General features: G+C 45.0%; 1 protein-coding gene across 2 annotated transcripts; it reads left to right on the top strand.

Annotated features, from left to right (window-relative positions):
• Positions 1-10,917: 10,917 nt before the first annotated feature.
• si:busm1-57f23.1 (uncharacterized protein LOC368621 homolog) lies at positions 10,918-21,738 on the top strand. Of its 2 annotated transcripts, XM_046290703.1 has the most exons (6): positions 10,920-11,097; positions 16,185-16,217; positions 16,482-16,601; positions 19,694-19,845; positions 20,797-20,901; positions 21,424-21,738. In XM_046290703.1, exons 3-6 carry the CDS (start codon positions 16,496-16,498, stop codon positions 21,508-21,510), a joined length of 450 nt encoding a protein of 149 aa, XP_046146659.1. In that variant the 5' UTR covers positions 10,920-11,097; positions 16,185-16,217; positions 16,482-16,495; the 3' UTR covers positions 21,511-21,738. The 2 variants fall into 2 exon arrangements, with proteins under 2 accessions (XP_046146660.1, XP_046146659.1); XM_046290704.1 differs by lacking the exon at positions 16,185-16,217 and having other exon boundaries at positions 10,918-11,097.
• Positions 21,739-23,373: the final 1,635 nt, after the last annotated feature.

Genomic DNA, 23,373 nt, shown 5'->3' with positions numbered 1-23,373 from the left:
ATGGAATGGATCCCAGCCGGCGACCCCAAAAAACAACTTCGAAAAAGCGGAAAACGAAGCGGTCTTCTGGTCAGACTCCGGAGATGGGCACATCGTGCACCTCTCCCTAGCATTCTCCTCGCCAATGTCCAGTCTCTTGACAACAAGGTCGATGAAATCCGAGCAAGGGTAGCATTCCAGAGGGACATCAGAGACTGTAACGTTATTTGCTTCACGGAAACATGGCTCACTGGAGAGACGCTATCGGAGACAGTGCAGCCAGCTGGTTTCTCCACGGATCGCGCCGACAGAAACAAACATCTTTCTGGTAAGAAGAGGGGCGGGGGCGTTATGCTTTATGGTTAACGTGACGTGGTGTGGCCACAACAACATACAGGAACTCAAGTCCTTCTGTTCACCTGATTTAGAATTCCTCACAATCAAATGTAGACCACATTATCTACCAAGGGAATTCTCTTCGATTATAATCACAGCCGTATATATTCCCCCCCAAGCAGACACATCGATGGCTCTGAACTAACTTTATTTGACTCTTTGCAAACTGGAATCCATATATCCGGAGGCTGCATTCATTGTAGCTGGGGATTTTAACAAGGCTAATCTGAAAACAAGACTCCCTAAATTTTATCAGCATATCGATTGCGCAACCAGGGCTGGAAAAACCTTGGATCATTGCTATTCCAACTACTGCGATGCATATAAGGCCCTGCCCTGCCCTCCTTTTGGAAAAGCTGACCACGACTTGTTGATCCCTGCCTATAGACAGAAACTAAAACAAGAAGCTCCCGCGCTGAGGTCTGTCCAACGCTGGTCCGACCAATCTGATTCCACACTCCAAGACTGCTTCCATCACGTGGACTGGGATATGTTCCGTATTGCGTCAGATAACAATATTGACGAATACGCTGATTCGGTGAGTGAGTTCATTAGAACGTGTGTTGTAGATGTCGTTCCCATAGCAACGATTAAAACATTCCCAAACCAGAAACTGTGGATTGATGGCAGCATTCGCATGAAACTGAAAGCGCGAACCACTGCTTTTAATCAGGGCAAGGCGACTGGAAACATGACCGCATACAAACAGTGTAACTATTCCCTCCGCAAGGCAATCAAACAAGCTAAGCGTCAGTATAGAGACAAAGTAGAATCTCAATTCAACGGCTCAGACACAAGAGGTATGTGACAGGGTCTACAGTCAATCACGGATTACAAAAAGAAAACCAGCACCGTCACGGACCAGGATGTCTTGCTCCTAGGCAGACTAAATAACTGTTTTGCCCGCTTTGAGGACAATACAGTGCCACTGACACTGCCCGCAACTAAAACATGCAGACTCTCCTTCACTGCAGCCGACATGAGGAAAACATTTAAACGTGTCAACCCTCGCAAGGCTGCAGGCCCAGATGGCATCCCCAGCCGCGCCCTCAGAACATGCGCAGACCAGCTGGCTGGTGTGTTTACGGACATATTCAATCAATCCATATCCCAGTCTCTTGTTCCCACATGCTTCAAGAGGGCCACCATTGTTCCTGTTCCCAAGAAAGCTAAGGTAACTGAGCTAAACGACTACCGCCCCGTAGCACTCACTTCCGTCATCATGAAGTGCTTTGAGAGACTAGTCAAGGACCATATCACCTCCACCCTACCTGACACCCTAGACCCACTCCAATTTGCTTACCGCCCAAATAGGTCCACAGACGATGCAATCTCAACCACACTGCACACTGCCCTAACCCATCTGGACAAGAGGAATACCTACGTGAGAATGCTGTTCATTGACTACAGCTCGGCATTTAACACCATAGTGCCCTCCAAGCTCGTCATCAAGCTCGATACCCTGGGTCTCGACCCCGCCCTGTGCAACTGGGTACTGGACTTCCTGACGGGCCGCCCCCAGGTGGTGAGGGTAGGCAACAACATCTCCACCCCGCTGATCCTCAACACTGGGGCCCCACAAGGGTGCTTTCTGAGCCCTCTCCTGTACTCCCTGTTCACCCACGACTGCGTGGCCATGCACGCCTCCAACTCAATCATCAAGTTTGTGGACGACACAACAGTGGTAGGCTTGATTACCAACAACGACGAGACGGCCTACAGGGAGGAGGTGAGGGCCCTCGGAGTGTGGTGTCAGGAAAACAACCTCACACTCAACGTCAACAAAACTAAGGAGATGATTGTGGACTTCAGGAAACAGCAGAGGGAACACCCCCATATCCACAACGAGGGAACAGTAGTGCAGAGGGTAGTAAGTTTTAAGTTCCTCGGCGTACACATCACAGACAAACTGAATTGGTCCACCCACACAGACAGCATCGTGAAGAAGGCGCAACAGCGCCTCTTCAACCTCAGGAGGCTGAAGAAATTCGGCTTGTCACCAAAAGCACTCACAAACTTCTACAGATGCACAATCGAGAGCATCCTGTCGGGCTGTATCACCGCCTGGTACGGCAACTGCTCCGCCCACAACCGTAAGGCTCTCCAGAGGGTAGTGAGGTCTGCATAACGCATCACCGGGGCAAACTACCTGCCCTCCAGGACACCTACACCACCCGATGTCACAGGAAGGCCATAAAGATCATCAAAGACAACAACCACCCGAGCCACTGCCTGTTCACCCCGCTACCATCCAGAAGGCGAGGTCAGTACAGGTGCATCAAAGCTGGGACCGAGAGACTGAAAAACAGCTTCTATCTCAAGGCCATCAGACTGTTAAACAGCCACCACTAACATTGAGTGGCTGCTGCCAACACACTGACTCAACTCCAGCCACTTTAATAATGGGAATTGATGGGAAATGACTACGATGCTCTGAGATACGTACTTTTAATTTGGGCTTTGTTTTACCTACAGAATTTTTACCACAAGGACAAGTTATAAGATAAATAACTGCCTTAGTGAGCACGTAATAACACCTTTTATTGGTATCGAATTCCCTGTTTGTGGGTGTTTGAAGGATCTACATTTATAAGTGCATTGAGCACAGCCATTACATTTGTCATTTCCATCCAGTAGGGGCGCAATACACCTTGTTCTTGGGGTGGTAAATCAGAGTTTACCAATTGGTCTCTGAGTCGACAGAATTGGCTGTAGGGCAAACTATTTTTCAATGGAAGTGGGTGACAACTATCAGCCCTCAACAAACTGTTACGATCAGTAGGTTTCCTGTAAAGATCAGTGTATAGAACATTATCTTCACACAAGATCAGAAGATCAAGAAACCTGATTTGACGTGTGTCAGACTGCAGAGTAAATCTCAGATGCTCAGAACAGGAGTGAAGAAAAGCATGGAACGCCTGGAGCTGTTTTGCATCACCCCTCCATAGAACAAAAATATCATCAATATACCGTTTCCAAATACTGATGTTAGGCAAGAAAACATTTTTGAGAGGATTGAAAATAGACTGTTTCTCCATGTAACCCACATACAAATTAGCATAGTTAGGAGCAAAGGGGGATCCTATAGCAGTACCTAGCAGTACATAGCAGTTTTTTAAAACCAAAACAGAAGCTGACTTTAAACAGCAGTTCAAATCCAAGAGTAGGGGAAGCAGCTTTGCCACTGCAGTAGCTGTAGTGGCAGATTGTGACTCTGAAAAAACTCTAAAAGAACAAACATTCCTACTTCCGACGCCGACAGAGATGAGATGGCCGCCTCGCTTCGCGTTCCTAGGAAACTATGCAGTTTTTAGTTTTTTTACGTGTTATTTCTTACATTGGTACCCCAGGTCATCTTAGGTTTCATTACATACAGTCGAGAAGAACTACTGAACATAAGAGCAGCGTCAACTCACCATCAGTACGACCAAGAATATGACTTTCGCGAAGCGGATCCTGTGTTCTGCCTTTCACCCAAGACAATGGAATGGATCCCAGCCGCAGCGACCCCAAAAACAACTTCGAAAAAGCGGAAAACGAAGCGGTCTTCTGGTCAGACTCCGGAGATGGGCACATCGTGCACCTCTCCCTAGCATTCTCTCGCCAATGTCCAGTCTCTTGACAACAAGGTCGATGAAATCCGAGCAAGGGTAGCATTCCAGAGGGACATCAGAGACTGTAACGTTATTTGCTTCACGGAAACATGGCTCACTGGAGAGACGCTATCGGAGACAGTGCAGCCAGCTGGTTTCTCCACGGATCGCGCCGACAGAAACAAACATCTTTCTGGTAAGAAGAGGGGCGGGGGCGTTATGCTTTATGGTTAACGTGACGTGGTGTGGCCACAACAACATACAGGAACTCAAGTCCTTCTGTTCACCTGATTTAGAATTCCTCACAATCAAATGTAGACCACATTATCTACCAAGGGAATTCTCTTCGATTATAATCACAGCCGTATATATTCCCCCCAAGCAGACACATCGATGGCTCTGAACGAACTTTATTTGACTCTTTGCAAACTGGAATCCATATATCCGGAGGCTGCATTCATTGTAGCTGGGGATTTTAACAAGGCTAATCTGAAAACAAGACTCCCTAAATTTTATCAGCATATCGATTGCGCAACCAGGGCTGGAAAAACCTTGGATCATTGCTATTCCAACTACTGCGATGCATATAAGGCCCTGCCCTGCCCTCCTTTTGGAAAAGCTGACCACGACTCCATTTTGTTGATCCCTGCCTACAGACAGAAACTAAAACAAGAAGCTCCCACGCTGAGGTCTGTCCAACGCTGGTCCGACCAATCTGATTCCACACTCCAAGACTGCTTCCATCACGTGGACTGGGATATGTTCCGTATTGCGTCAGATAACAATATTGACGAATACGCTGATTCGGTGAGTGAGTTCATTAGAACGTGTGTTGTAGGTGTCGTTCCCATAGCAACGATTAAAACATTCCCAAACCAGAAACTGTGGATTGATGGCAGCATTCGCATGAAACTGAAAGCGCGAACCACTGCTTTTAATCAGGGCAAGGCGACTGGAAACATGACCGCATACAAACAGTGTAACTATTCCCTCCGCAAGGCAATCAAACAAGCTAAGCGTCAGTATAGAGACAAAGTAGAATCTCAATTCAACGGCTCAGACACAAGAGGTATGTGACAGGGTCTACAGTCAATCACGGATTACAAAAAGAAAACCAGCACCGTCACGGACCAGGATGTCTTGCTCCTAGGCAGACTAAATAACTGTTTTGCCCGCTTTGAGGACAATACAGTGCCACTGACACTGCCCGCAACTAAAACATGCAGACTCTCCTTCACTGCAGCCGACATGAGGAAAACATTTAAACGTGTCAACCCTCGCAAGGCTGCAGGCCCAGATGGCATCCCCAGCCGCGCCCTCAGAACATGCGCAGACCAGCTGGCTGGTGTGTTTACGGACATATTCAATCAATCCATATCCCAGTCTCTTGTTCCCACATGCTTCAAGAGGGCCACCATTGTTCCTGTTCCCAAGAAAGCTAAGGTAACTGAGCTAAACGACTACCGCCCGTAGCACTCACTTCCGTCATCATGAAGTGCTTTGAGAGACTAGTCAAGGACCATATCACCTCCACCCTACCTGACACCCTAGACCCACTCCAATTTGCTTACCGCCCAAATAGGTCCACAGACGATGCAATCTCAACCACACTGCACACTGCCCTAACCCATCTGGACAAGAGGAATACCTACGTGAGAATGCTGTTCATTGACTACAGCTCGGCATTTAACACCATAGTGCCCTCCAAGCTCGTCATCAAGCTCGATACCCTGGGTCTCGACCCCGCCCTGTGCAACTGGGTACTGGACTTCCTGACGGGCCGCCCCCAGGTGGTGAGGGTAGGCAACAACATCTCCACCCCGCTGATCCTCAACACTGGGGCCCCACAAGGGTGCTTTCTGAGCCCTCTCCTGTACTCCCTGTTCACCCACGACTGCGTGGCCATGCACGCCTCCAACTCAATCATCAAGTTTGTGGACGACACAACAGTGGTAGGCTTGATTACCAACAACGACGAGACGGCCTACAGGGAGGAGGTGAGGGCCCTCGGAGTGTGGTGTCAGGAAAACAACCTCACACTCAACGTCAACAAAACTAAGGAGATGATTGTGGACTTCAGGAAACAGCAGAGGGAACACCCCCATATCCACAACGAGGGAACAGTAGTGCAGAGGGTAGTAAGTTTTAAGTTCCTCGGCGTACACATCACAGACAAACTGAATTGGTCCACCCACACAGACAGCATCGTGAAGAAGGCGCAACAGCGCCTCTTCAACCTCAGGAGGCTGAAGAAATTCGGCTTGTCACCAAAAGCACTCACAAACTTCTACAGATGCACAATCGAGAGCATCCTGTCGGGCTGTATCACCGCCTGGTACGGCAACTGCTCCGCCCACAACCGTAAGGCTCTCCAGAGGGTAGTGAGGTCTGCATAACGCATCACCGGGGGCAAACTACCTGCCCTCCAGGACACCTACACCACCCGATGTCACAGGAAGGCCATAAAGATCATCAAAGACAACAACCACCCGAGCCACTGCCTGTTCACCCCGCTACCATCCAGAAGGCGAGGTCAGTACAGGTGCATCAAAGCTGGGACCGAGAGACTGAAAAACAGCTTCTATCTCAAGGCCATCAGACTGTTAAACAGCCACCACTAACATTGAGTGGCTGCTGCCAACACACTGACTCAACTCCAGCCACTTTAATAATGGGAATTGATGGGAAATGATGTAAAATATATCACTAGCCTCTTTAAACAACGCTACCTAATATAATGTTCCCTACATTATTCATCTCATATGTATACGTATATACTGTACTCCATATCATCTACTGCATCCTTATGTAATACATGTATCACTAGCCACTTTAACTATGCCACTTTGTTTACATACTCATCTCATATGTATATACTGTACTCGATACCATCTACTGTATCTTGCCTATGCTGCTCTGTACCATCACTCATTCATATATCTTTATGTACATATTCTTTATCCCCTTACACTGTGTATAAGACAGTAGTTTTGGAATTGTTAGTTAGATTACTTGTTGGTTATCACTGCATTGTCGGAACTAGAAGCACAAGCATTTCGCTACACTCGCACTAACATCTGCTAACCATGTGTATGTGACAAATAACATTTGATTTGATTTGATTTGACATTCAAAGTCAAGAAACCAGGCACCAACCCTTCTGATGCTCCCAGTATCTCATGTGTATTTTGCGCTGGTGAGCATTTCCTGGTCGACTGCCAACAGGTGAAGGCACAGCCACACGAAGCCAAGGTTGAGTTCCTGAGATCAAAAGGCCTTTGTTTTGGTTGTTTGATGAGAGGACACTTCAGCAAAGAATGTAAAAGAAGGATGACCTGTCAGAAATGTCAAAGAAAGCCAATGTACGGGAGCACTGGTTGGTTGGGCCAATTGAGGTTTTATGTACATGAATGTATTTCTTCCGGCGCCGACTGAGATGGCCGCCTCGCTTCGCGTTCCTAGGAAACTATGCAGTTTTTTGTTTTTTTTACGTGTTATTTCTTACATTAGTACCCCAGGTCATCTTAGGTTTCATTACATACAGTCGAGAAGAACTACTGAATATAAGATCAGCGTCAACTCACCATCAGTACGACCAAGAATATGTTTTCCGCGACGCGGATCCTGTGTTCTGCCTTACAAACAGGACAACGGAATGGATCGCATGCAGCGACCCAAGGAAACGACTCCGAAAAAGAGGGAAACGCGGCGGTGTTCTGGTCAGACTCCGAAAAAGGGCACATCGCGCACCACTTCCCAGTATTCTTCTTGCCAATGTCCAGTCTCTCGACAACAAGGTTGATGAAATCCGAGCAAGGGTGGCATTCCAGAGGGACATCAGAGACTGCAATGTTCTCTGCTTTACGGAGACATGGCTTACTGGGAAAACGCTATCCAGGGCGGTACAGCCAACGGGTTTCTCCACGCATCGCGCCGACAGAAACAAACATCTATCTGGTAAGAAGAGTGGAGGGGCGTATGCCTCATGACTAACGGGACATGGTGTGATGAAGGAAACATACAGGAACTCAAATCCTTCTGTTCACCTGATTTAGAATTCCTCACAATCAAATGTAGACCGCATTATCTTCCAAGAGAATTCTCTTCGATTATAATCACAGCCGTATATATCCCCCCCAAGCAGACACATCGATGGCTCTGAACGAACTTTATTTAACTCTTTGCAAACTGGAAAACATTTATCCGGAGGCTGCATTCATTGTAGCTGGGGATTTTAACAAAGCCAATCTGAAAACAAGACTCCCTAAATTTTATCAGCATATCGATTGCGCAACCAGGGGTGGTAAAACCTTGGATCATTGTTACTCTAACTTCCGCGACGCATATAAGGCCCTGCCCCGCCCCCCTTTCGGGAAAGCTGACCACGACTCCATTTTGCTGATTCCTGCCTACAGACAGAAATTAAAACAAGAGGCTCCCACGCTGAGGTCTGTCCAACGCTGGTCAGACCAAGCTGACTCTACACTCCAAGACTGCTTCCATCACGTGGACTGGGACATGTTTCGTATTGCGTCAGATGGGAATATTGACGAATACGCTGATTCGGTGTGCGAGTTCATTAGAACGTGCGTCGAAGATGTCGTTCCCATAGCAACGATAAAAACATTCCCTAACCAGAAACCGTGGATTGATGGCAGCATTCGCGTGAAACTGAAAGCGCGAACCACTGCTTTTAATCAGGGCAAGGTGTCTGGCAACATGACTGAATACAAACAGTGCAGCTATTCCCTCCGTAAGGCTATCAAACAAGCTAAGCGTCAGTACAGAGACAAAGTGGAATCTCAATTCAATGGCTCAGACACAAGAGGCATGTGGCAGGGTCTACAGTCAATCACGGACTACAAGATGAAATCCAGCCCAGTCACGGACCAGGATGTCTTGCTCCCAGGCAGACTAAATAACTTTTTGCCCGCTTTGAGGACAATACAGTGCCACTGACACGGCCTGCAACGGAAACATGCGGTCTCTCCTTCACTGCAGCCGAGGTGAGTAAGACATTTAAACGTGTTAACCCTCGCAAGGCTGCAGGCCCAGACGGCATCCCCAGCCGCGCCCTCAGAGCATGCGCAGACCAGCTGGCCGGTGTGTTTACGGACATATTCAATCAATCCCTATACCAGTCTGCTGTTCCCACATGCTTCAAGAGGGCCACCATTGTTCCTGTTCCCAAGAAAGCTAAGGTAACTGAGCTAAACGACTACCGCCCCGTAGCACTCACTTCCGTCATCATGAAGTGCTTTGAGAGACTAGTCAAGGACCATATCACCTCCACCCTAACTGACACCCTAGACCCACTCCAATTTGCTTACCGCCCAAATAGGTCCACAGACGATGCAATCTCAACCACACTGCACACTGCCCTAACCCACCTGGACAAGAGGAATACCTATGTGAGAATGCTGTTCATCGACTACAGCTCGGCATTCAACACCATAGTACCCTCCAAGCTCGTCATCAAGCTCGAGACCCTGGGTCTCGACCCCGCCCTGTGCAACTGGGTACTGGACTTCCTGACGGGCCGCCCCCAGGTGGTGAGGGTAGGCAACAACATCTCCTCCCCGCTGATCCTCAACACGGGGGCCCCACAAGGGTGCGTTCTGAGCCCTCTCCTGTACTCCCTGTTCACCCACGACTGCGTGGCCACGCACGCCTCCAACTCAATCATCAAGTTTGCGGACGACACAACAGTGGTAGGCTTGATTACCAACAACGACGAGGCGGCCTACAGGGAGGAGGTGAGGGCCCTTGGAGTGTGGTGTCAGGAAAATAACCTCACACTCAACGTCAACAAAACTAAGGAGATGATTGTGGACTTCAGGAAACAGCAGAGGGAACACCCCCCTATCCACATCGATGGAACAGTAGTGGAGAGGGTAGCTAGTTTTAAGTTCCTCGGCATACACATCACAGACAAACTGAATTGGTCCACTCACACTGACAGCGTCGTGAAGAAGGCGCAGCAGCGCCTATTCAACCTCAGGAGGCTGAAGAAATTCGGCTTGTCACCAAAAGCACTCACAAACTTCTACAGATGCACAATCGAGAGCATCCTGGCGGGCTGTATCACCGCCTGGTACGGCAACTGCTCCGCCCTCAACCGTAAGGCTCTCCAGAGGGTAGTGAGGACTGCACAACGCATCACCGGGGCAAACTACCTGCCCTCCAGGACACCTACACCACCCGTTGTTACAGGAAGGCCATAAAGATCATCAAGGACATCAACCACCCGAACCACTGCCTGTTCACCCCGCTATCATCCAGAAGGCGAGGTCAGTACAGGTGCATCAAAGCTGGGACCGAGAGACTGAAAAACAGCTTCTATCTCAAGGCCATCAGACTGTTAAATAGCCACCACTAACATTGAGTGGCTGCTGCCAACACACTGTCATTGACACTGACCCAACTCCAGCCATTTTAATAATGGGAATTGATGGGAAATGATGTAAATATATCACTAGCCACTTTAAACAATGCTACCTTATATAATGTTACTTACCCTACATTATTCATCTCATATGCATATGTATATACTGTACTCTACATCATCGACTGCATCCTTATGTAACACATGTATCACTAGCCACTTTAACTATGCCACTTTGTTTATTTTGTCTACACACTCATCTCATATGTATATACTGTACTCGATACCATCTACTGTATGCTGCTCTGTACCATCACTCATTCATATATCCTTATGTACATGTTCCTTATCCCCTTACACTGTGTATAAGACAGTAGTTTTGGAATTGTTAGTTAGATTACTTGTTGGAACTAGAAGCACAAGCATTTCGCTACACTCGCATTAACATCTGCTAACCATGTGTATGTGACAAATAAAATTTGATTTGATTTGATTTGAAGCACCCCACTATCCTGCACATTGAAGGAAGAGAGAGATTTAGATCTCTGAAGGCAGATACGAGGGGTGTAGCAGTAAAGACGAAAGGAAGCCACTACATTCAAGTCAAAAAAACTCAGTGAAGGATTTCTATCGGAAGGAAATCTCCGGTTCGGACACACGCTGGATATTGTTCTATTTGTAATTGCATTCGGATCGTAAGGACAGCTCGCTTGGAAGGATTTGAACTCCTAGAATTCGCCAGCCGTGAGTAACCACTGGGAATGAATGAGCTGCCCTGTTCAATGCGATCATTTGATCATGCATATTATGGAAGCGCAAATGTGCTTTTAATTGGAATGTTTGATAAACTTGGGAATGGAATTCAAAAGACCGCGCTGTGAAAACAATGAAGAAGTTTAAGTTTGGGAAACACTGAGATCCTACGCACAATGTAGCCTAATCTTATGTCTAATATTTGGCCTAACGTGGAAATGCAATGCATCAACGCAACGAATGCAATCTAAGGATCTAAAGATATTGCGTGTTTAAACTTCATTAAAGGGACAACTTATAATGGGATGAAATGTTTAAAACGCATCTAAAATGCCGAACTTGCACATGTTCCATTCAAAATGGGTCAATATGCTGAAATGGAGGACTGTGTTTTAAAGCATTAAAGGAGGTCTAAAGGGGCATTACGTTTAACAATCAAAAACCAACAACTGTATCATTTTAAATTGAGTGAACTAAAAGTGAATGATGGAGGATGAAATCCCAAATAAGACTCCACTGGAGAGGGCAGAGGAGCATCTAAATTCACTCTATGCAGCCCGGAGAGGCAAACTTGGAGTGTGTACACACAAAATGAATGAAATAAAAGCCCTTCTTGTTGATGGAGGAAACATTGAAACTGTGGATGAGAGTCTTGAAGCATTTCATGCTGTTCTCAATGACTTTTAAGAATGCTCATGATTATGCTGGTCACAGAGGAGGAACACGAACAGGAGAGCATTAACTATTATCAACCAAGAATGAGAACTTATGAACATTTCCTGAGAGAGGTGGAAATATGGAAAAAAGCTGAAATCGAGCCACAAACGCTAATTGAACCACACGACAGCATTTCCAACGTGTCAAAAACATCAAGTAAAACAAAGTCTTCTAAAACTGCTTCCTCAGTGTCCTCTGCATGCCTAAAAGCTGAGGCAGAACGAGCAGCTCTACTAGCTCGCCAAGCATCATTACAGGACAAGCATGCATTGGAACTGGAGAAAGCTCAACTAGAACAACAGAAAGCTCAACCGGAACAACAGAAAGCTCAACTGAATGTTAGGATGGAAAAAATGACACTGGAAACGGACATAGCAGCATATAATGCCAAACTGAAGGTCCTGGAGAGTGTTGAGTCAACTTCTCAATCCCATTCTGTGGCAGCCCATTTTCTAAGCCAAGAAGATGGAATGAACTCTTATTTTGAGAACCAGGAACCCGAGGTTTATAAGGAACCTGAACCATCACCTGTTGCATTTTCTGCATTAGGTGCAGTTCCAAAGACCCCACTACAAAGTTTTACAACAACCGACCACAAAGCCATCAAAACCTATTCAGAAAACTGTCATAAACCACACCCTTCAGCAGCCAACATCAAGGTCTAGCAATCAACACAGAATCAACACTGCGGGTATCAGCCATAATACCAGCCATGATAACCTCTCTACTGTTATGCAAAGGCAGAATGAAATTGCTGACCTCCTTGTACTACAGCACAAACAGGCCACACTCCCTGTTAGGGAGATACCTATGTTTGACGGTGATCCTCTAAACTTTAGGCCATTTATGCATGCATTTGAGCATGGAATAGAAGATAAGACAAGCAGTCACCAGGATAGGCTCTATTACCTGGAACAGTACACCTCTGGTCAGCCCAAGGATCTGGTCCGTAGTTGTCTGCATATGGAAGCCAGAAGAGGCTAGTCCTTTACATACACTCAATTTGGTAGCATTGCCTTTAAATTGTTTAACTTGGGTCAAACATTTTGGTTAGCCTTCCACAAGCTTCCCACAATAAGTTGGGTGAATTTTGGCCCATTCCTCCTGACAGAGCTGGTGTAGCTGAGTCAGGTTTGTAGGCCTCCTTGCTCGCACACACTTTTTCAGTTTGTCCCACATATTTTCTATAAGATTGAGGTCAGGGCTTTGCGATGGCCACTCCAATACCTTGACTTTGTTGTCCTTCAATTTTGTCACAACTTTGGAAGTATGCTTGGGGTCATTGTCCATTTGGAAGACCCATTTGCGACCAAGCTTTAACTTCCTGACTGATGTCGTGAGATGTTGCTTCAATATGTCCACATCATTTTCCTCCCTCATGATGCCATCTATTTTGTGAAGTGCACCAGACCCTCCTGCAGAAAAACACCCCCACAACATGATGCTGCCACCCCTTGCTTCACAGTTGGGATGGTGTTCTTCGGCTTGCAAGCCTCTCCCTTTTTCCTCCAAACATAATGATGGTCATTATGGTCAAACAGTTCTATTTTTGTATCATCAGACCAGCGGATATTTATCTAAAAAGTATAATCTTTCTCCCCATGTGCAGTTGCAAACCGTAGTCTGGCTTTTTTATGGCGGTTTTCGAGCGGTGGCTTCTCCCTTGCTGAGCGGCCTTTCAGGTTATGACGATATAGGACTCGTTTTACTGTGGATATAGATACTTTTGTGCCTGTTTCCTCCAGCATCTTCACCAGGTCCTTTGCTGTTGTTCTGGGATTAATTTGCACTTTTCGCACCAAAGTACGTTGATCTCTCGGAGACAGAACGCATCTCCTTCCTAAGAGGTATGACGGCTGCATGGTCCCATGGTGTTCATACTTGCGTACTATTGTTTGTACAGATGAACGTGGTACCTTCAGGCATTTGGAAATTGCTCCCATGGATGAACCAGACGTGTGGAGGTCTACAATTTTTCTTGGCTGATTTCTTTTGATTTTCCCATGATGTCAAGCCAAGAGGCACTGAGTTTGAAAGTAGGCCTTGAAATACATCCACAGGTACACCTCCAATTGACTCAAATTATATCAATTAGCCTATAAGAAGCTTCTAAAGCCATGACACAATTTTCTGGAATTTTACAAGCTGTTTAAAGGCACAGTCAACTTAGTGTATGTAAACTTGTGACCCCTGGAATTGTGATACATTGAATATTAAGTGAATTATTGTAACAGCTGTTGGAAGGAGGTGTGGACCAAAGCACAGCGTGGTACTTGTTCATGATTTTTATTTGACTGAACACTAAAACTCAAAGCAACAACTTGAATAAACGAAACCGAAACAGTCCTGTAAGGTGCATAAACACTAAACAGTCCTGTAAGGTGCATAAACACTAAACAGTCCTGTCAGGTGCATAAACACTAAACAGTCCTGTCAGGTGCATAAACACTAAACAGTCCTGTCAGGTGCATAAACACTAAACAGTCCTGTCAGGTGCATAAACACTAAACAGTCCTGTCAGGTGCATAAACACTAAACAGTCCTGTCAGGTGCATAAACAGTCCTGTAAGGTGCATAAACAGTCCTGTAAGGTGCATAAACAGTCCTGTAAGGTGCATAAACAGTCCTGTAAGGTGCATAAACAGTCCTGTAAGGTGCATAAACACTAAACAGTCCTGTCGGGTGCATAAACACTAAACAGTCCTGTCGGGTGCATAAACACTAAACAGTCCTGTCGGGTGCATAAACACTAAACAGTCCTGTCGGGTGCATAAACACTAAACAGTCCTGTAAGGTGCATAAACAGTCCTGTAAGGTGCATAAACAGTCCTGTCAGGTGCATAAACACTAAACAGTCCTGTAAGGTGCATAAACAGTCCTGTAAGGTGCATAAACAGTCCTGTAAGGTGCATAAACAGTCCTGTAAGGTGCATAAACAGTCCTGTCAGGTGCATAAACACTAAACAGTCCTGTCAGGTGCATAAACACTAAACAGTCCTGTAAGGTGCATAAACAGTCCTGTCAGGTGCATAAACACTAAACAGTCCTGTCAGGTGCATAAACACTAAACAGTCCTCTAAGGTGCATAAACACTAAACAGAAAATAACTACCCACAAGACACAGGTGGGAAAAGGTTACCTAAGTATGATTCTCAATCAGAGACAACGATAGACAGCTGCCTCTGATTGAGAACCACACCCGGCCAAACACACAGAAATAGAAAACATAGATCACAAAAAAACATGCCCACCACAAGTCACGCCCTGACAGAACCAAAATGGAGACATAAAAAGCATCTCTAAGGTCAGGGCGCGACAATTATAATTGAAATAATCTGTCTGTAAACAATTGTTGGAAAAATGACTTGTGTCATGCACAAAGTAGATGTCCTAACTGACTTGCCAAAACTATAGTTAATAACAAAACATTTGTTGAAAAAAACTAGTTTTAATGACTCCAACCTAAGTTTATGTAAACTTCCGACTTCAACTGTATATTTGAATTTTATTTATTTATGATTATTATTTATTATTATCATTATTTATTATTATTTATAGTTAACTTTAATTCAGAAATTACTTCATATTTCTGAGTTAGTCAGATATTAGTTTAGAAAGATTTGGGATCTAACTAGCTAGCATGCTACCAGCTAGATATTACTAGCTAGCTGCTTATGAAAGGTAGATAACTGGTTAATTTGACGTCCAATTTGTAAGTCGCTCTGGATAAGAGCGTCTGCTAAATGACTTAAATGTAATGTAAATGTTCAAACTATTTCTCAATGTTTCTCAATTACTGTCGCTGGCTAATGAATTTGATCATGCTTTGTGATACTACAGCCAGTTTTCTGTTGTTTTAGTCCACACATGTTGCCCTGTCACCTACAGTAGAACATGAAGAACAGCATTGGTGAATGTAGGGTGTGTCAATATTTACTTATATATATTTAGACTCTGCATCGTTGGGAAGGGCTCGTCAGTCAGTCCGTGATGGTAAAGTCTGTTGTATTCGGTGCATGTGACAAATACAATGTGATTTAGGTTCACATAGAAACATCCACACCTTTGAAAACCCCTACACACACAAAATACACCCACCCACAAAATACACACACCCACACAATACACACACCCACACAATACCCATCCACCCAATGCCCAGTCATCTATATTAAAGCCCTGCTGACTGGCATAATACCCACCCACCCAATGCCCAGTACTCAGTCATCTATATTAAAGCCCTGCTGACTGAGTACTCAGCTCTTACTGCTGTTACTGCCAGGAAGAGGGTGTGGACTTAACTGGCTGGTTAAACATTCCACTGCCTAAATACAGAACCCTTCCTTTCTCTCGTTCAACAGCAAACTGACTCAGACCACAGAGGATAGCTACTGGTAATACAGCTGTCTCTGCGTCTCTCTCTGTCTCCGTGTCTCTCTCTCTGTCTCTGTCTCTGTCTCTGTCTCTGTCTCTGTCTCTGTCTCTGTCTCTGTCTCTGTCTCTGTCTCTGTCTCTGTCTCTGTCTCTGTCTCTGTCTCTGTCTCTGTCTCTGTCTCTCTCTCTCTCTCTCTCTCTCTCTCTCTCTCTCTCTCTCTCTCTGTCTCTGTGTCTCTCTCTCTGTCTCTGTTTCGAGCTAACAGCTTCATCTAACTCCCCAGGATACCATAACACCATGGCTCCCCAGTTGTTGCCGTTGTTGTCTCTGGTCTCAACTCTCTACCTGGTGGCCCAGGGACAGGAGCAGCCTCAACCCATAGAGGAGGAACCTATCACAGCGAGTAAGTACTGTGGACTAGCTTATCTTACCTTACTGTTATTTACCTCAGTTAATCCCTGTTCACTAACTGGTCCTACTGTGGACTAGATTCCATTTTAAGATAATTCTGCATCCAATCCAAAGTTGTTGCTTTTTGTGTATGATAAACTCAACTGCGTAATGTCTTTTAGTGTGTTGTGATCGTGTCTGTTTGAAGTTGTAACAATGTGTTATTTATTTTTTATTTTTTTATTTCACCTTTATTTAACCAGGTAGGCAAGTTGAGAACAAGTTCTCATTTACAATTGCGACCTGGCCAAGATAAAGCAAAGCAGTTCGACCATGGTGGCAAAGTAAATACAATATAGCAAGTAAAACACTGGAATGGTAGTTTTGCAATGGAAGAATGTGCAAAGTAGAAATAAAAATAATGGGGTGCAAAGGAGCAAAATAAATGAATAAATTAAATACAGTAGGGAAAGAGGTAGTTCTGTGGGCTAAACTATAGATGGGCTATGTACAGGTGCAGTAATCTGTGAGCTGCTCTGACAGTTGGTGCTTAAAGCTAGTGAGGGAGATAAGTGTTTCCAGTTTCAGAGATTTTTGTAGTTATGAATGATGCTATAGGAAATGTAACTACAAACTTGACATTGGAATGATTGTGTACTTTACTAATGAACCCCAAACAGGGAAAGCATGGAATGGTTCAATTCCTGCATCCAAACCCAGTTCATTTGATGATTCATTAAAAATGTTGATGTCAACAGAACTAACAAGACATAGTGTGTTAAAAGTCTGCTTGCTCTGGTGGACGTGAAACATGTAATGGGGCAATCCGGAATTGGTGCCAATTTGGACTAAGAAAAATACATGCAATCCAAACTATTGGTACATACATTTTTGGCCTCCACTTTTTTCAAATCCCCAAATGCCATTCTAAGGTGTCTGTTGTCTGTTGTCCAGACATGAATGCCATTCTAAGGTGTCTGTTGTCTGTTGTCCAGACATGAATGCCATTCTAAGGTGTCTGTTGTCTGTTGTCCAGACATGAATGCCATTCTAAGGTGTCTGTTGTCTGTTGTCCAGACATGAATGCCATTCTAAGGTGTCTGTTGTCTGTTGTCCAGACATGAATGCCATTCTAAGGTGTCTGTTGTCTGTTGTCCAGACATGAATGCCATTCTAAGGTGTCTGTTGTCTGTTGTCCAGACATGAATGCCATTCTAAGGTGTCTGTTGTCTGTTGTCCAGACATGAATGCCATTCTAAGGTGTCTGTTGTCTGTTGTCCAGACATGAATGAGTCTCAGAAATATCAGAGCAGTTGATGTCATATGTTGAGTTGGGCAGAAGGCAGAAGTGACTCAATTTGCGGCTGGTTATTTTCTCTTTTTACCGCAATATTGACGCCATCCTGCCCACTCGGCTCTCTGGTTCCTATGAGTCAGAGTTGCTGTTCTGTTTTTTACTGACTGCTCCTACTTTAGTACAGGAGTTGGCTTCCTAACCTCACTGCTTGAAATGTCTCCAATCATGTTTTCCAAGCGTTACGTTTTCTTTAGTGTAATTGACTATGATGTCAAACGGGCAGTCACATGTGTTTGTGAGACAGAAGATCCTTGGTTCGAGCCCAGTAAGGGACAGGGAAAAAGAGGGAAACAATACCACAGCCTTGGGAAGTAGGGGTGCTGAGGGTGCTGGATTCCCCCAAAAATATATCAACATTTAAAAAACAACTAATGCTCTGGGGCCGTTACTAGTCCTGTATTAGAGTAGTACTAACCCTTAACTAGTCCTGTATTAGAGTAGAACTAACCCTTAACTAGTCCTGTATTAGAGTAGTACTAACCCTTTACTAGTCCTGTATTATAGTAGTTCTAAGTCCTGTATTAGAGTAGTACTAACCCTTAACTAGTCCTGTATTAGAGTAGTACTAACCCTTTACTAGTCCTGTATTATAGTAGTACTAACCCTTAACTAGTCCTGTATTAGAGTAGTACTAACCCTTAACTAGTCCTGTATTAGAGTAGTACTAACCCTTTACTAGTCCTGTATTATAGTAGTTCTAGCCCTTAACTAGTCCTGTATTAGAGTAGAACTAACCCTTTACTAGTCCTGTATTATAGTAGTACTAACCCTTAACTAGTCCTGTATTAGAGTAGTACTAACCCTTAACTAGTCCTGTATTAGAGTAGTACTAACCCTTTACTAGTCCTGTATTAGAGTAGTACTAACCCTTTACTAGTCCTGTATAATAGTAGTACTAACCCTTAACTAGTCCTGTATTAGAGTAGAACTAACCATTTACTAGTCCTGTATTAGAGTAGTACTAACCCTTTACTAGTCCTGTATTAGAGTAGTACTAACCCTTTACTAGTCCTGTATTAGAGTAGTACTAACCATTTACTAGTCCTGTATTAGAGTAGTACTAACCCTTTACTAGTCCTGTATTAGAGTAGTACTAACCCTTTACTAGTCCTGTATAATAGTAGTACTAACCCTTAACTAGTCCTGTATTAGAGTAGTACTAACCCTAACCCTTTACTAGTCCTGTATTAGAGTAGTACTAACCCTTTACTAGTCCTGTATTAGAGTAGTACTAACCCTTTACTAGTCCTGTACTAGAGTAGTTCTAACCCTTTACTAGTCCTGTACTAGAGTAGTACTAACCCTTTACTAGTCCTGTATTATAGTAGTACTAACCCTAACCCTTTACTAGTCCTGTATTAGAGTAGTACTAACCCTTTACTAGTCCTGTACTAGAGTAGTTCTAACCCTTTACTAGTCCTGTACTAGAGTAGTACTAACCATTTACTAGTCCTGTATTATAGTAGTACTAACCCTAACCCTTTACTAGTCCTGTACTAGAGTAGTACTAACCATTTACTAGTCCTGTATTAGAGTAGTACTAACCCTTTACTAGTCCTGTATTAGAGTAGTACTAACCCTTAACTAGTCCTGTAGTGATTATAGCCTCTGTATAACGGTCTGCTATCGGTCCACCCCACCAACAAACATCTTCCGGAATGAGCAATACTGCTAAGTGAGCGCAGTGACGGTGTTCCACTTGCTGCTAGACATGTTCAGCTCCATGTAACTGAGTGTTGTGGTTGTAGAGAACATCCAGCTTCTGGGTGGCTGGTTCAGCAGAGACCCAGAGAGCCTGGAGGTGCAGACCACTGCTAAAGCTGCTGTGGACCACTTTAACACCCAGTCTAATGCCAGGAAATTCTTCAGACTGATCAATGTCATCTCCGCTGAGACTCAGGTGACAGTATTATCCAGGCTACATCCTAAATGGTCCCCTATTTCCTCTAGGCTACATCCTAAATGGTCCCCTCTTTCCTCTAGGCTACATCCTAAATGGTCCCCTATTTCCTCTAGGCTACATCCTAAATGGTCCCCTATTTCCTCTAGGCTACATCCTAAATGGTCCCCTATTTCCTCTAGGCTACATCCTAAATGGTCCCCTATTTCCTCTAGGCTACATCCTAAATGGTCCCCTATTTCCTCTAGGCTACATCCTAAATGGTCCCCTATTTCCTCTAGGCTACATCCTAAATGGTCCCCTATTTCCTCTAGGCTACATCCTAAATGGTCCCCTATTTCCTCTAGGCTACATCCTAAATGGTCCCCTATTTCCTCTAGGCTACATCCTAAATGGTCCCCTGTTTCCTCCAGGCTACATCCTAAATGGTCCCCTATTTCCTCTAGGCTACATCCTAAATGGTCCCCTATTTCCTCTAGGCTACATCCTAAATGGTCCCCTATTTCCTCTAGGCTACATCCTAAATGGTCCCCTATTTCCTCTAGGCTACATCCTAAATGGTCCCCTATTTCCTCTAGGCTACATCCTAAATGGTCCCCTATTTCCTCTAGGCTACATCCTAAATGGTCCCCTATTTCCTCTAGGCTACATCCTAAATGGTCCCCTATTTCCTCTAGGCTACATCCTAAATGGTCCCCTATTTCCTCTAGGCTACATCCTAAATGGTCCCCTATTAACCCTAGAGTGCACTACCTTTTTCATTTGGGACACTGTCCTATACTTCTAACTACCTCCCTTTAAGTCATTTACACAACTTCTGCAATTCATATATAACATTAATTGTATATAATTGTACAAACATCTCTTATTATTAGTTAATTTATTAAACTAAAAAGCTGATGTCAACAGGTGGTATGGTTGTTTCTTACTAAGGCTCTATGACCCAAACAGGTGACTAACATGATCAACTATAGGATCGAGGTGATCATCGGGAAGACCAAGTGCCTCAAGACAGAGCACAACTCAGATGTGGAGTCCTGTGTCCTGGGGAAAAAGGTTACTTTTTCTGATGCTCATGGATATACAGAGCAAAGATTATACGGATATACTGTATGGGATTTAGAAAATGGACGTATGTCCCACATGGCACCCTATTCCCTATACAGTGCACTACTATTGACCAGAGTGGTGCACTACTTAGGGAATAGGGTGCCATTTGGTGTTACGTAAGTGTAATTCTGAAATAAGTGCTTCTGCATTGGAAAGCTCCAGATTTAGCAGTTCTTTCCTTTAATGGAGAGATTTAAGCACTTAATGCAGATACTGAGCTGGGCATTAGAGCCTTATAATTACGTAAGTAAAACAAAATGACCATTTTATAGTATGCAGTACATATAGTGACCTGGTGGTACCAGAACGGTTTGCGTTATCATTCCACTCCCAGACACGTTTGTAACAATAGCACAGACAGGTCTGGTACTCAGGCTATACATACAGTACACCATGTAATATTGACCTCATAGATCAGTGTCTATACAGTTTATTGACATTAATGTGACATAATTGTTTGTTTTACAGCGCCTGACATGTATGTTTGAGGTGTGGTTTAACCCTCGCAATGAAAAGTACGAGATCTCCAACTCCTCTTGCCAGAAGCAAATCTGACTCCAGATCAGTTTCAACCAACAACTACATGATCTGTCCTCTTCCTCCTGTAATAAGTAACACTGACTCTAGACCAGTCATCACTGACTACCTGAACATGACAATGACTATCTAGAGTTACGCTACAACGAAATGCTTCATCGTTGAATGACTTGACTTTTCAAAACTGCTTAGATTTCTTTTAGGATTTGATGTGATTTTGTTTCTAATAAAATTGTTTTCAACTGACATGATTTCAGGACCTATTTTTTGTGGTTTTTAATTATATGATTTTGGGGGAAATTTGGGATTCATTTGACTCTTGGACAGAGATGACAGAGTTCCCTACTGGGACAGAGATGACAGAGTTCCCTACTGGGACAGAGATGACAGAGTTCCCTACTGGGACAGAGATTTACATTTACATTTTACATTTAAGTCATTTAGCAGACGCTCTTATCCAGAGCGACTTACAAATTGGTGCATTCACCTTATGACATCCAGTGGAACAGCCACTTTACAATAGTGCATCTAAATATTTTAAGGGGGGAGGGGGTGAGAAGGATTACTTTATCCTATCCTAAGTATTCCTTAAAGAGGTGGGGTTTCAGGTGTCTCCGGAAGGTGGTGATTGACTCCGCTGTCCTGGCGTCGTGAGGGAGTTTGTTCCACCATTGGGGAGCCAGAGCAGCGAACAGTTTTGACTGGGCTGAGCGGGAACTGTACTTCCTCAGTGGTAGGGAGACGAGCAGGCCAGAGGTGGATGAACGCAGTGCCCTTATTTGGGTGTAGGGCCTGATCAGAGCCTGGAGGTACTGAGGTGCCGTTCCCCTCACAGCTCCGTAGGCAAGCACCATGGTCTTGTAGCGGATGCGAGCTTCAACTGGAAGCCAGTGGAGAGAGCGGAGGAGCGGGGTGACGTGAGAGAACTTGGGAAGGTTGAACACTAGACGGGCTGCGGCGTTCTGGATGAGTTGTAGGGGTTTAATGGCACAGGCAGGGAGCCCAGCCAACAGCGAGTTGCAGTAATCCAGACGGGAGATGACAAGTGCCTGGATTAGGACCTGCGCCGCTTCCTGTGTGAGGCAGGGTCGTAATCTGCGGATGTTGTAGAGCATGAACCTACAGGAACGGGCCACCGCCTTGATGTTAGTTGAGAACGACAGGGTGTTGTCCAGGATCACGCCAAGGTTCTTAGCGCTCTGGGAGGAGGACACAATGGAGTTGTCAACCGTGATGGCGAGATCATGGAACGGGCAGTCCTTCCCCGGGAGGAAGAGCAGCTCTGTCTTGCCGAAGTTCAGCTTGAGGTGGTGATCAGTCATCCACACTGATATGTCTGCCAGACATGCAGAGATGCGATTCGCCACCTGGTCATCAGAAGGGGGAAAGGAGAATGAGATGACAGAGTTCCCTACTGGGACAGAGATGACATAGTTCCCTACTGGGACAGAGATGACATAGTTCCCTACTTGGACAGAGATGACATAGTTCCCTACTTGGACAGAGATGACATAGTTCCCTACTGGGACAGAGATGACATAGTTCCCTACTGGGACAGAGATGACATAGTTCCCTACTGGGACATAGTTCCCTACTGGGACAGAGACGACATAGTTCCCTACTGGGACAGAGACGACAGAGTTCCCTACTGGGACAGAGACGACAGAGTTCCCTACTGGGACAGAGACGACAGAGTTCCCTACTGGGACAGAGACGACAGAGTTCCCTACTGGGACAGAGACGACAGAGTTCCCTACTGGGACAGAGACGACAGAGTTCCCTACTGGGACAGAGACGACAGAGTTCCCTACTGGGACAGAGACGACAGAGTTCCCTACTGGGACAGAGACGACAGAGTTCCCTACTGGGACAGGGACAGAG

This window comes from Oncorhynchus gorbuscha, linkage group LG11 (assembly GCF_021184085.1).
Source record: "Oncorhynchus gorbuscha isolate QuinsamMale2020 ecotype Even-year linkage group LG11, OgorEven_v1.0, whole genome shotgun sequence".
Classification (NCBI taxonomy): Eukaryota; Metazoa; Chordata; class Actinopteri; order Salmoniformes; family Salmonidae; genus Oncorhynchus; species Oncorhynchus gorbuscha.
Note: the sequence above shows the minus strand (reverse complement) of the source record. Positions and strands in the feature narration are given on the sequence as shown.